This window comes from Engystomops pustulosus, chromosome 1, assembly GCF_040894005.1.
Source record: "Engystomops pustulosus chromosome 1, aEngPut4.maternal, whole genome shotgun sequence".
NCBI lineage: Eukaryota > Metazoa > Chordata > Amphibia > Anura > Leptodactylidae > Engystomops > Engystomops pustulosus.
This window is the reverse complement of record NC_092411.1, coordinates 280,357,336-280,371,302: the sequence shown is the minus strand read 5'-3', so window position 1 is coordinate 280,371,302 and position 13,967 is coordinate 280,357,336. Positions and strand designations below refer to the sequence as shown.

The window sequence follows — 13,967 nt, the reverse complement described above, 5'->3', positions numbered from 1 at the left end:
GTTTCTGCAAGAAGGCATTGAAACTAAGGACGGGCCCGCTCGTTCCGCAGACGTGAATCCGATTGAGCATCTTGGACTTCATGTCTCGCACCAACGTCACCTTGCACAACAGACTGTCCCGGAGTTGATGGATGCTTTAGTCCAGGTCTGGGAGGAGATCCCTCTGGAGATCAACCGCAACATCATCAGGAATATTGTTGGGAGGTCATACAGGCACCTGGAGGCTACACACATTACATCAAAGTTGGATCACCGTGCAGTGTGTTTTCTGCTTTAATTTTGTTGGTGACTCCACATTCAGGCCTCCAGTGGTTAATAATATTATTAATATTTGATTGCCATTGATGATTTTTGTGATTTTGTTGTTAGCAGAAACAAAGTATTCAATAAGAATATTTCATTTATTCAGATCTAGGATATGCCATTTGAGTGTTCACTTTATTTTTTTTTGAGCAGTGCAATTGTGTGTTTTGACTAACCTTGCACCCTGACAGAATCATCTGTGTAGTCCTAGGGGTTGGGCTTTGGTTTGGATGCGTTTCTCAAAAACAACACGTGATTTGTCTGTGCTGCTCACTCCTCAGCTCTCAGCCCCCACCTTTGTGCTCCTGTACAGCTCTGGTCCAATCACCTGGAGCAGAGTCTTCTTAGAGTGTTTTGATTCACATTCTGTCCAATGCCACTTTTAGTTTTGCTTGATCTGCTTTATCCCTAGTAAGATTTTTCGGCTTGCTCTTTCTATGCTTCTGAATTTTTGATCCTGGCTTACGTTTAGGGACTATCCCTTTGGACTTCGTTTTTGTGTCCTTTTTTCTATTTGATTGTGACCTGGACCCTTAACGACCTCACTTCTGTGTTTGTTTGTGAGTCTTATTTTATGTCTGAACAGTGACCTAGGGAGTGCGTGGTTGTCCCATATCACCCAGGAGATGCGTAGGTAGGTGACAGTTTGGGGAGCACCGTTCTTGTATCCAGAGCCCTCATTACAACTGCCTTTAAGGGCTTTCAGGGGACAACAAAAGATTCTGCCTGAAGAAACATAATTGCATCTCTTGACAGTTCTGTTGGATGCCCCAAGTCATAAATATATACTTTTCCAAGATATTCACAGTCAACCTCTTTACTCTATGGACTATTTATCGAGATACACAGTGTTAGAGCTATGCAGGAAAGCCTGGCACCCATATTATGAACACATTGGGGCTAACAAGGAAACACCAGGTCATGACCTGGGAAAGGATGTCCATCTATGACTGCGGTCTTCCTAAATATTTTTGAGGATATAAAAAGGAAAAAAAATAAATAAATCACACCGTCACAAATTTTTATAAACCTTTAATGTGGTATATGTGACATCAATTAGCTGCTGTTATCCAATTTGACTAGAACGTACTACATGTTTCTTCACCCATTGGTGGATTATCGAGATTGTGGTAAGACAAGAAAGGTGCTTGTGAAAGTATTTGGCCCGCGTTCACATTGGCTTGAATTTTTTACACAGTTTTACTTACACAAAGGCACAAGAAACAGGCATTTTCGGCTCCATTAAATATCCTGTAAGACACATTTAGGAACTGTACCAAGCCCCCCCTCATTACAGCTTTGCCAAACTTGTATCTATGTCATTCAAAGAGATATACCCTAAGTTTCAAAAAGAGCCATGGATAGATCTGTAAAGGTTCACATTACAAGGGATACATAATACTACATACCATTTTTGAGTTGGCCAAGTGACACGATTCTCCGATTAACAGGTATCTTGGTGGAACATGTAGCAATGAAGGTTTGAGAAGAGGAAGTTGCCATCCACTAACATTCTACGAGAGACTGTCCGATAGCCTTAACAAGGACGCCTAACCTCCAACTGCAACTCTTTGCACCATGTAATAGTTGTCCTCTAAAAAGTTGGGACCTTTTTTTCCTACACCCTCTACGTGTTGCCATTTATTATCGTTAGTTTAGGCACCAAATATGCTGATGGTTGTAAGTCCCTTGGTTGGTCAAGGCAGATTATTAGAAGTCCAGTTTGCATTTTTGGGTGTCAAAATTAGAGGCAAAAATTGCACAGGAAGGGGTTGGGCTATACAAAATACAGCATCACCTGTTAACAGATCCAAACCCTTTGAGGAGTTTGTGGATTTGGTAAAAGTATGATCGAATTTTAGGAACTCTCTGACGCTCAAATTAGAAAAAAAATATATTCCTTCCGCCCAAAAACAGTAAGACTGTAAATTCACAAAATTTTTTAGTGCTGAATGTTGAATTTCTTACTTTAAACATAAAAAAATTAAGCCAAAAGGAAAAGATCAGTCCTACGGCAGCGGCCACTAGTTACATAACGGAGGATAAAGGTGAAGGAAATAAAAGTCGTTTCTGACTTACATTCATAGTCATATTGTCAGAGAGAAAATACAGTGAGGGTCAAGTGAAAGAATTCGAAAGTATTCCCAGAATGAACTGGAAATCCAATCTCTGTGACTTTCAGTTGTCGCATAATTTTATTCCATCAACCACCAATGGGAAATCAATGATGGTTGGAAATGGATAAACGCAGATTGGAATCATAGGCGTCGTATTATTTCTGTATCTAGTGTTATATTCACGCGCCAGTTTCAAAATGATTCTCAACTTGCCGTAAGGGAATGTTCCAATGGCGAATCAAAACGTGAACGTATCTTTCTCGTTTCCGAAACAAAATCAGAAGGGCCATTGGTATCAAATTGTATGGAAGGGTCTACTGTGCTTGAGGAAGTGTCACACTCAGTAATGCCGAGTGGGAGGAAGGCCTTTGTGATCAGCCGGGAACTAGTTCCAAGACTTGACATAAAGATAGGTTTACGAGTCTATTAAAGGCCAAAGTCCAACCAGTGGGATTATAAATCGGCCTTTTGGACCTACGTCTTAATTCAACATTATCTACGATGATATAGTATGGCGCATGGGGCCTCCTTACAGAGTCTCTAAAGTCTCCTCATTGTCCGGAAACACCTTCCTACAACTAAAATCAATTACTGTCAGATTTCCCTTGATGTCCAAGGCTCATATTGGAGCTTTCTCCTTGGCCTGCTTTACACTTGATACAGCCACAGGCCCATCAGTGGCCAAAACTTTGCTTAAGTTTACCAGGATGTTTCCTATTGAGAGGCAATTTCTAACCAAGATGACAAGATGCTTGCAGACTGCTAGTGAAGAAAAATTTGTTAGAGGTGTACCATACATCTCACCTAAGGCAAGATGTCCAATTTTCATGAGTCCCCTACCACATGCGTGGAAGGTTCCCTCATACCCATACTGGCCACGGTTTCATACATGATCCCACTAAAACTACCATGTTTAAGCAACCCAAAAAAGAACGGCTCGGGAATTGGATCTCAAAACTTGAAGTACAGTACCTGAGATGTTCAATTATTGAAAGGAGGCAGCCATATTGCGAATATATCATTCGACAGGAAGTTTACACAACATGTAGGCATCAGGCAACTCAAGCCCTCGAAACAAATATGTTTGATGTCAATTTAACAAATCGCACTATTAAACAAAAGGAAAGCATGGGGTAGTATTTGTTTAGGGAGTCCCCGATGCCTGGCGGGGCAGAATAGATGCCATTATGAGGCCTTAAAATACTGAAACCACACAGTGAACGAACCAGGCACCTAAGGAAGGAAAGCATGAGGATCACGATACACAATTGCACTTGATTCCATATCAGGTTCCATCAGACATCCATGTTATTGTAGGATAACACTGTATGGAAGCCCATTGTAAACACAAAACCTAAACTTTTTGGGGGCTTTTCACTAGTACAGCTAGCAGAGACAGCGCTGGTTACAACTCCTAATGTGACCTTTCTAAATAAATATGCACAAGTCTGTAGAGAATAGCAGCAAAGGTTGTGTCCGATTTAAGCGTTATGTCCCCCGTAAGGAAGCTGGACGTGATTGGCTTGTCTGGTTCACAGGTGGACCCTCAGCACATCACGCGTGGCGACGGTCCGGTTGCAATGCCTGCAGACAATAGAGAGCGACTTTTGCGTTTCAGCCAGGCAAGGGCGACACATGAGATGGCCGCAGGAAAGCTGGTAGATGGGTTCAGTCTTACAATAGACCGAAAATGTCCTCATACACGATGTGCAGCCTTGAAACGTGCCGCTCCTTGTGTGCTCTGTAGAAGAGATAGACCCAAAACACACAAGAGACATTAGTTACACAAGATTCAAAAAGCCAAAATAATTCAACGTGGAACCAGAAGGTCCACAAGATTAAGGAGGACATTATGAACTCTTCTTGGCTGGCCAAGCTGTATGTGCTAATCGTATACAAGGCAGACAACACTGCTTTGCTAGCTTCAAATTGGGCATAAATTTGAGTAAGTTCCCTAAAAAGCCACCTAATATAATATATATCTCCTCTGTGACGTTTTTCTAGAACCATACCAGTAAAAGTTGAGGCTGGGGTCCAGGGTGGGTTCATGGCACTCTCCAAGTGAAAGCCTTGATGCTGACCCTTCATAAACTTTGCTGTAAATGAGGGCATGGAGCCCAAGGCTGTGGTGAGAGCCTGGTCCAGGCTTTGTGTGAGTCTCTGTTCATGGGATATGGACGCTGTATTAAAAAACAAAAAATATATATATATATATATATATATATATATATATATATATATATAAAAAACCTTAATGTCTTAAACTTGTGCTTTAAACACTTTAACAAATAAATAAAAAATCTACCCAACAAACCAAAAAAATCAGTATGAATAGTTAATACAACTGGTTCCCTCTGCAGGTTCTGCTATTGCTATTGATGTTTTGGATGAAACCAATGCAGGTTGGCAAACATAGATAGAGGGCCTCTGCCATGTTGGCTATTCATACCTATATCTATAGTCAAGTTTTTTTGAGTTGAAGGTCTCATAAATTTCACTTAGGAAATACCTGAATTTGAGCAATCCATCTGTGATGTGTGACCGTCGTTCTCAGTTTTCATCTTTTTTGTTCCAAACTCTGAGGTAGACGAGAGGCCGCTCACTGCCGAGAAGTAAGTGTCTACATTATCACCATCGTTGGCCGAATCTTCCATCCATTCCACTTTTCTCTTCATGGAGGACAACGCTATGGCAGATGCAGTCACCGGGCCACCAATTCGGGCTCTTCCCAAGAGGTTGGAGCCAGGAATATTGTGCTGTAAGAGGAAATGGTCTATCCTGGCTTTGAGGGAAGGATGAGGGAGGGCCTGGGAGTGCGGAGTGTAAGGGACACCTGTAAATGGGTCGCTCGGCATTCTGCCCCATGACGCTTCACTTTGGTTGCATTTATCAAGTGTGCTTTGGTCAATGACTTTCCCCGATGGAAGGATTATGGGGAAAGTCATGATCTCCAGTGTAATTGGATCGAGAAACTCTTCAGGGACATCTTGGAGGATATTGGCGAGCTCGCTCAGACTGTGCTGTGCATTTTCTGAGTTGCTATAAGACATGTGGTTACTTTCCATTGGCGATGCGGGGCTCTGTTGCCCGAAGCCTTGTGGAAGACTTAGACAAGCGATTTGGTAAACATTTTCCACCACCTCCTTAGTACAAGTCTTAGCAGGTTGTCCCCATACCTCCACCCTCTTAATACTACAAGGCATCCCCCCGGCTACATGCGTTATGCAGATCTTAAGGTGGGTAACATTACTTAGAGAGTGTTGCCCCTTATTCCACAGATCTTGGCAAGAAGAGCCATGGTAGGACATCACATTATCGGTCTGATGGAACGGGTGCCTGGGCTTGAACCCTCGATTATTAAACATTGCCTTGCTTTGATTTTTGAGCACAACTTTTCCCACCAAAGCAAAGACTTCTTTGTCCAGTGTTTGGCCAACCATAGTCGGCTGGTTCACCTCATGGTTATTCCAAGACATTTTATTGGTGGAGGTAGCAGTATAAATGTCCATTCCTGAAAAGTGCTGGTGCCCCCCTGAGGAAGTGTCTATATTAATCCTACATATATCTATGTTAAAGGGAAAAGAAAAAGTGATGTGGATGGGAGGCTTAATGAAATATTCACAGCGAAAACCACGATTCCTTTTAGCGAGGTCTTCGGAGACCAGATTCTCCACTTCGTATCCATCAGCACTGATCTAAAGATAAAAGATGCATTGTATTAGAGCAATGCAAAGAAAACGGAGAACATCTGCAAAGGGTTTTAGGCATGACGTATATAGATTATAACTCGTCAGGGTTAGCCAAAATATTACCTTATTGCAAAAGACCCGTGGCTTGAACTGAGGAAGGCAGAGGTTCACAACCATGGTGGTGGAATAATCTGTTCAATCTCCACACAGAAAGACCTACGAGAGTAAACCAGTCTATTAATCAGCAAGCCTCTGACCAATTACAGAGCAGCCTCCTAGCAATGTGAGGGCTACAAGAATATTATGACCGTACAAGATGGACACTTTATTGAAAAGTTAAATAAAAACTTTTACGGATACGGCGGCAGAATTCTCAGCATTATGACTTCCTACATTTTTGGTATTGTAGACACTGTTAACACATCCCTACAAAAAAAAAATAAAATACATGAACAACAAACATACCCAACAATATACAACTGTATGTAACATCACGCCTGCCTTACAACAGAACACCAGTGACTGTCTCTCTGCTGTCGCCAAGATTATGACCTCTCTCTACGTGAAGCTTAAACTTCCTATGACGGAACTTCTTGTCTTTCCACCATCAACCAAACCCTGACATCTTCATTTACATTGGGGCTATCACCATAATTTTGAGGCAGCAGATCTGCTCTCTTAGGGTTGTGCTGGACCCCAACCTCTCATTTGCGCCATACATGGAACCACTAGCACGTTCCTGCTGCTTGCACCTCAAAAACATTTCTAGAATCCGCCCCTTACTGACCTTGGAAACCTCTAAAACCCAAATGGTTCCTCTTATTCACCATCGTCTTGACTACTAATTGGTCTTCCACTTCCTAAACTCTCAACTCCACAATCTATTCTCAATGCAACAGCCAAAAATGGAAGATGCAACACAATGTCTTTACCCTTCGTCAGTCACCGCGCTGGCTACCCATCACCTTCCATATGGAATTCATATTGATCACCATAGTCCACAAAGCTCGGCACAGAGCTGCACCTCTCAGTCTATCAACCAGCCTGTGCTTTTCGACCCTCCATTGATCTAAAACTAGTTTCTTCTATTAATTTCATAGTATCATAGTATATAAGGCTGGAAAAAGAAAAAAAAGTCCAACCTTTAAGAATTAAATAAATGTTTTTTCCCCATAACCTGTGATATTTTTTCTCTCCATCCAGGCCCCTCTTGAACATGACACTTGAACCTCCTACTCACGTCTCCTGGACTTCTCCCGAGTTGCACCTATTCTCTGGAATGCACCAACTCAAACTATCAGACTACCACCCAACCACCATAATTTTAAACGTGCCCTAAAAAACACAGCTTTTTAGGCAGGCCCATCACATTCCCTAACCTTATGCAACTTTCACTTTCTTTTATCTAAGCCTCGACTGATCCCTCATCACTTGATACTATTCAACAGGCTTCTCTGCGGACTGATGCTCCCCTGGTTTTTGTAAATATCAATAGTGGTTTGTGACTGGTTCATTCAACATCATCTATTCCGTTATTTTACCCCTTAAAGAATTGCTGGACCATTGTGCAAGTCACCGTCAGAGCCACCCCTTCCTCGTGTTAGGCTGTAAGCTCTTGTGAGCAGGACCCTCATTTCTATTATTACATCTGACCAGGTTATTCTTCTGCAATGTCTTATTTTATATGTACCCCATGATCTGTAAAGCGCTGCCGAATATAATGCCATAAAAAGATTTATTTAATTTTTGATAAACCTCCGGTAAGGCCAGAAAAAGTTATAGTTTGTATCAGCCTATAAGTTTTTCCATAACAGTCCGAGGGCTCTATTTAACGTGCGGAGATGATTTTCTTCGTGTAATAGTGATACCGTTATCTGATCCTTGGCTATCGTTAGCCGTGAACAAAAACATTCCGTTAGGAAGCCAATGGCGCCACCTGCTGATCAAAAGTGAATACGACTAGATCGAAATATCAAAAACAACATGTAACAATGATGACATCCTTGGCTTGGCATCTCATTTTATTAAAAAGTATAACATAACCAAAAATGTCAAAAAAATTCAGCCACAACAACATGAAACACCAACGCACCAAGTCTATTCTACTCAACGTTTGGTATCAACAAGGAGAGTCGCGCAAGACTAAAATCAAATTTTGTCGACAAGGCCGTCCCCTACGATCATCATCTTGCCACTTAAGGGAATAGGAAATAGTTTGGGAAATGGGTCAGGACTAGAAGGACTTGTCATATTGTTCTACCCTATAAAAATGTTGGCCAACTTATTGTGAAACCAGGAAAAAAAAAAAAAAATTCCAAAATCAAATGGAATATAATTTAAAAAAAATAATAATATTGCATTATTTTCTTACGGCTTTCACAACGTGAAAAACTTTTAAAGTGTAAAACTTTGGGTCGGAGGGGGGGGGGTCTGTTTGGTGAATACTGCTGCCTCATTCTTATCGAGAGAAAAATTTTAATATAATAAATAACACCAAAAAACATAAATCTCACAGTCTTTTATTCACATTGTAAACTGTTTAAATAGCATCAGGGTGAGGGACAGAGATATAAAATATGTGAATCCCAAGTAGATTCCGGTTTATTCTGTGACCACGGGTCAACACAATGGACCATCACCTCACACTCTCCAGGCAGCTGAACACCTTGTAATGCAGATAAGAAAGTTTCTCCGATTGTGAACAGTGGGTCAGAGGATACCACTCCCAGTATGGCAGCTCCACCACCACGTAACCCAACTTCTGCAGCTGCCTCCTTTTCATATGATGGAGACCCAAGAGCAGTTTCCGTCCATAACAATAGTGATTCCGGTTCGTTACCTGCAATGCTAGCTTAATAACCTCAGTTAAGGGTTTCTGTTTCCGACGTGTGGTCAACTGGGACACGAGGTCTTCTGTGAGTTGGGCGGAAATCTTAGACCCGTCTGGAGTTTGTTTCAGGTTCTTATTGAGTAGTTGACTCATGAGGTCATCGGTGACTTGAACAGCTTTGATTTTCCTCTTTGACTGTTCAACTTTTGTGTTTATCGGAATGGGCTTGTTGTTAGTATCAAAGTGGACCTCCAGATCTTTCGACCTTGTATGAGGCAAGATCATGTGATGCTTAACGAACTCCGCTCCTCCCAACAAAGCTTCTAACATCGAAGCAGCTTCAAGTTCTTCCTTCTTCGTATAATTGTCCTGGGTGGATAAATGTACCAGCATATCTGTTATTTCTTGGCGCAGCTGAGAGGAGATGGTTTCTCCCGTGTAGTCGGGACATTCAATCTCGACACTGCCGGCTATGGTGAAGAGATCTTTCTTGAGTTCGAACATGCTTATTTTAGTAGACTGCACTATAAACTCTTCACTTAGGACCACCTTGATTAGGTCTAGTGGGAACCTGTGGCAGAATGCAAGGGCCATCAGACAAGTCAAGAAGTGTTCAGGAAAGTTTTGAAATTCTTGAAGATTTTTGTGGATGGCGTCAATTAACGCAGAGTAAAAAACATCAGCGTTGGGAGGATTATAGGTCAGGATACCAAAGGACCATAACAACTTGGCAATGTCTTTGCTTCTACAGTAGGAGACTCGATCTGGGATAACTGAAGCGACCGTGTTCATGAGGTCTTCATCTAGAATATGCATTGAGGCAAAGGAAAGGGTAACGTGCATGATGCCCTGAATGCCCATGTTAGGGATACGTTTGCAGGACACCCGTCCAACCTGCTTGAAAAAGTCTATATGGTCAACACGGGTGAAGCGGAACATCTTAAGAACATTTACTAAAGAGTAGTTGCTTATGTCTTCTATGTTTTCTACGATCATATCCCCAAATTTCCTCATTAAATACTCTGATAATCCATGACCGATCTTAAAATAGCCTAAACAGACCGTACCGATTTCTTCCATGTTGATGGTCTGGAGGTATCTCAATACAACAGCCTCTAGTTTTTCCATTAGCTCTTCGGGGGCGCGTCTCCCTTCACCGATTATATATATTAATTGGATGGCCTGCACTAAACTTAGGTCCATACAGCGTAATTGCATATAACTGTACATTATGTCCAAAAATTTAGGGACACTGAACGACAGGCATCTCCACACGTCAGCCACCAGTAGCAACTCATTGGTTGATAGGTGCCAGACTCGACGGCTAAACTCTTTTTCATAAGCTTTTAACATGGGGTGATTCGAGGGAATTTTGAGTCTTACAAAGGCAGTCAAGATCTGAATCAGGTCTTGGTGACTGTAAAGCTGAAAGTTTTCGATGCTGCTGATACATAGTTTTTGAAAAACTTTATTTGATTTGAGCCTGACAATATGGTCTTCAGGAAGTTGACTTAATTTCTCCAGAAAATCTGGGACTTCTGCTGGAGGTAGATTATCACCGCAGGCCAGTTTCTGTAGAAGAGCCTCGCCTTCTTCCATGGAGATGTCCATAGTATGTTCAGAGTTGTAGCAGAGAGATTTGTACTCTGCTCTACTTTGTTGGAAGCCTCTTGGATCTGCCGTGGTATTATAAGATTCTACATCATCATACAAGTCCTCATCTCGGTTTTTTCTATAGCTCTTTGGAATTTTCTCCTGATTCCGAAGAGGTAACACCAGCTTTTTAACCCGAGGCCGGGGAGCTGCATTTTTACCCAGCAGTTTGTAGTCACGTTCTGGCTGTCTCTTCACAATGTCACCGATTCTTGTAAGATCTTGATGGTCTCTGGTATTGCCGTCTACTTTCTTGAAATAAGAGGACTGAATATTAATTCTGCAGAGTTTATCTGGAATTTTAATAGTTGTCCATCTATTCAAGGATGAAAATGTTGCTGTGCGGAAAACTCCTCCTTGCAATCCTCGACACAGTCCAGTGGCCATGGGTCTTGAGGTACCGAAACGGGAGTTCGTCGAGTACTGAAAAAAGGGTAGATGGAGAATGAAGATGAGTGTCTTCCAGGGATAATATTGGTGCAAAAAAAAAAACACAATCAGATGGAAAAAAATCCAAAAGATAAAGCAGAAAGGAGACAAGATTTTCGTGATCCATTTCGTATCGAAAGATACGTCACTATAGTTCCGACTGTTAGCGTCCAATCATCTCATGGTGGTCAAAGGAAACGGAGAAGTCAATTAAGTTACCAAAAATCATCAAAATAGATGCAAAAATCAGGAGAAAGAGTAATAACCCAGACGTAACAAGGAGAGTTAATACTAGAACGATCACTTAGTGGAGTCCAGCAGTCGGAGCATCGCAAATAGATACTTATAGTCTTTCCATGGAAAACCGCTTAAGGCTTTCCAACCAAAAAAAAAAACAAAAAAACTTTAACCTCCTTTGCACCAACAGAACAAAGGTCATAAACAAGGACCTTGTCTGTATGAATGCACATGTTGTTAGTAGCAGCAGGACTGTGAAATATGGATTTACATTCCAAGATTAGAGCTTCTCCAAGTGTACTGGGGCTGCTGTGCTCACTGCAGACAGGTGTTTGATATTGCCCCTGGAGAGATATGTAATCATATCGATGTGTGTGTTATTAGCAGTAACTCCAAGTAGGGAGAAGAGACTTTAGAGCAGTTCAATGGAAAGAGTTAATAGAGCACCACTGTATCACCTGAAGAAGCTACAATCCTGGAATATAAATCCATATTTCACAGTCCTGCACCTACACAGACACAAGGGTGCGATTACACATATCTAACAATGGCTTCAGAGAACACAGGACACAGCAGTGTGAGGACACTCCAAACTCCATATTCCACAGTTCTGCTGCTAAATTTTTTTTTTAAAACCACACACACACACAAAGATACACAACTCTCCAGGATGCAGAAAACAATACGGTCTGAATGAGAAGAGACCAGAACAGTTATACATGAGCAAATAACACTCTGCTTTCTGGCTGAATAAACCCCAATAGAGGGTCATAGTGACACAAGTAGAGGTTTTGCCTCTTGAAGTAGCTGCTGTAGAGCACCCCCCCCCCCCCAATGGTGGACACTTCAGTACCATGTCACCTTAAGCCCCATGGAGAAGACAGAAGTAATTTTCTTGTTACAATGCCCACTGGATTTTGACCCCCACCCAACAGCAGTACTATAAACATGGCCGCCTATCACAGAACAATGGCGTCCAGCAGAGGGCGTATCCACAGTGGAAGGAACCATAACAGCCGCTATGGGGCCCACAGTGTCAGGGGTCCTGGCATCTGCCCTGACTCTAAAGAATGGAGGATGTGCTGCATATAGTGTGTTATGCTGCATATTGTAAAACATAATGTGTATATAACATATACTGTATGGGATGTATATAAGCTATATGTGTGTGATGTGTATTTGCTGGATGTGTATATGGTGTGTATATACAGGCAGTCCCCGGGTTACGTACAAGATAGGGTCCGGAGGTTTGTTCTTAAGTTGAATTTGTATGTAAGTCGAAACTGTATATTTTATAATTGTAGATCCAGACAAAAAAAGTTTTGGTCTCAGTGACAATTGGAATTTAAAATTTTTTTGCTGTAATGGGACCAAGGATTATCAATAAACCTTCATTACAGACACCTTACAGCTGATTATTGCAATCTGGGACTAAAGTAAAGCATTCAGAAAGCTTCACCAGAGGTCAGAGTGGTCTGTCTGTAACTATGGGTTGTCTGTAAGTCGGGTGTCCTTAAGTAGGGGACCGCCTGTACTGTACTTCTGTATATGCCACCTACTGTGGCGCTGTATGTATCTGGGATGTGAATACGGTGAATGGTGTATATATACTGTACACCTGTATATGCCACTATATGTGGAGCTGTATGTGTATATGGTGTGTATATGCTGTATGTCTGTATCTCTGATGTGTATAAGCTCTGTATGTCTGTGTATGTGATTTGTATACGGTGTGTGTGTGTGTGTGTGTGTAATAAATATATATATATATATACACACACACACACTGTATATCTATATATGGCATGGTATGTGTGTATAAAAGTGTGTGTATTTGTGAAGAACTGTATGTTTATGTATATAGGTATAGAAATGTGTGTATATGAGAGTAGTATGTATATGGTAAGGGGGCCCCATGCAGAAGTCTCTCCTAGTTACACCCCTGGCTTCCAGCTTACATATAGATTATGTGCCACCATGCAACTGTACAGCAATTCTATGGGTTGTAAGTTGCCTCTTACTGTATGTAGCACTGCATAAAAAATGTATATAATTAATAAATTAATAAACCTTCCAATAGATTCCTGCTGAGCAGTGAAGACCCTATCATCACACAGAGCCTTGCGCAGCCAATCAGAAGCCGGCTTATGGATATGAGGCTGCTCCGAGAAAATATAAACTGCACTGTGATTGGTTGGCCTCCGCCTAGGCTGACATATAGGGAGTAGAAGGATAGACCTATGGCGCTCATGTCTACAAGAAGCCCCATCTGTATGTACTGAGCCCCGTACACACTCTGCGGACACTACATGAGGTGACATACCCGGCTCCGCTCTCCTCTACCGCTGCCTGTCCATGCACTGGGAAGAGACGCAATCCGGCGGCGCACGCTGATGACGTGACAATGTCAGCGATGAGATGGGGGCGTGACTGGAAGCCAGCAGGCCTGGTCACTCTTTGAGAGACGTCATCTCCAAGCGCCCCTCCAGTAAGTGGGAGGAAGTAGGGCTAATGGCGGAGGCGGGGTTGCCAGTTAGTGGGCGGAGCTGGAGTTGCGTCAGTGAAGCGGAAGAGAGGAAGTGGGGGCGGAGCAAGAGAATTTACCATCTGATGTGGGAGGGATTATGAGCGTTCGTTGTGTGGGCGGAGCATTACAAGACCTGTGCTTGCTGTCAGTAAATAACGAGCGATGTGGCTTATTACTACTTA

At 42.1% G+C, this 13,967-nt stretch overlaps 2 protein-coding genes across 2 annotated transcripts; both read right to left on the bottom strand.

The window, feature by feature from the left end:
• Positions 1 to 1,320: 1,320 nt before the first annotated feature.
• Positions 1,321 to 13,709, bottom strand: UBOX5 (U-box domain containing 5). Its single transcript, XM_072126336.1, has 5 exons — positions 13,582 to 13,709; positions 6,233 to 6,325; positions 4,930 to 6,115; positions 4,433 to 4,600; positions 1,321 to 4,161 (listed from the first exon to the last, which is right to left on the bottom strand). The coding sequence occupies exons 2-5, from the start codon at positions 6,284 to 6,286 to the stop codon at positions 3,953 to 3,955; spliced, it is 1,617 nt and encodes a 538-aa protein (XP_071982437.1). The 5' UTR covers positions 6,287 to 6,325; positions 13,582 to 13,709; the 3' UTR covers positions 1,321 to 3,952.
• Positions 8,613 to 13,724, bottom strand: FASTKD5 (FAST kinase domains 5). The gene is made up of 2 exons (XM_072126335.1): positions 13,582 to 13,724; positions 8,613 to 11,015 (listed from the first exon to the last, which is right to left on the bottom strand). The coding sequence occupies exon 2, from the start codon at positions 10,977 to 10,979 to the stop codon at positions 8,745 to 8,747; it is 2,235 nt and encodes a 744-aa protein (XP_071982436.1). The 5' UTR covers positions 10,980 to 11,015; positions 13,582 to 13,724; the 3' UTR covers positions 8,613 to 8,744.
• Between the last annotated feature and the right edge of the window lie 243 nt (positions 13,725 to 13,967).

Bases quoted from the DNA above. Each gene is read 5' to 3' on its own strand.
- FASTKD5 (XM_072126335.1), bottom strand. From the start codon at position 10,979: ATGGCCACTGGACTGTGTCGAGGATTGCAAGGAGGAGTTTTCCGCACA.
- UBOX5 (XM_072126336.1), bottom strand. From the start codon at position 6,286: ATGGTTGTGAACCTCTGCCTTCCTCAGTTCAAGCCACGGGTCTTTTGC. The intron at 4,601-4,929 runs GTATTTCCTAAG...TTTTTAATACAG, and splicing joins GATGGATTGCTCAAATTCAG to CGTCCATATCCCATGAACAG. The intron at 4,162-4,432 runs GTATGGTTCTAG...TCTCTTCTACAG, and splicing joins CCCAGCCTCAACTTTTACTG to AGCACACAAGGAGCGGCACG.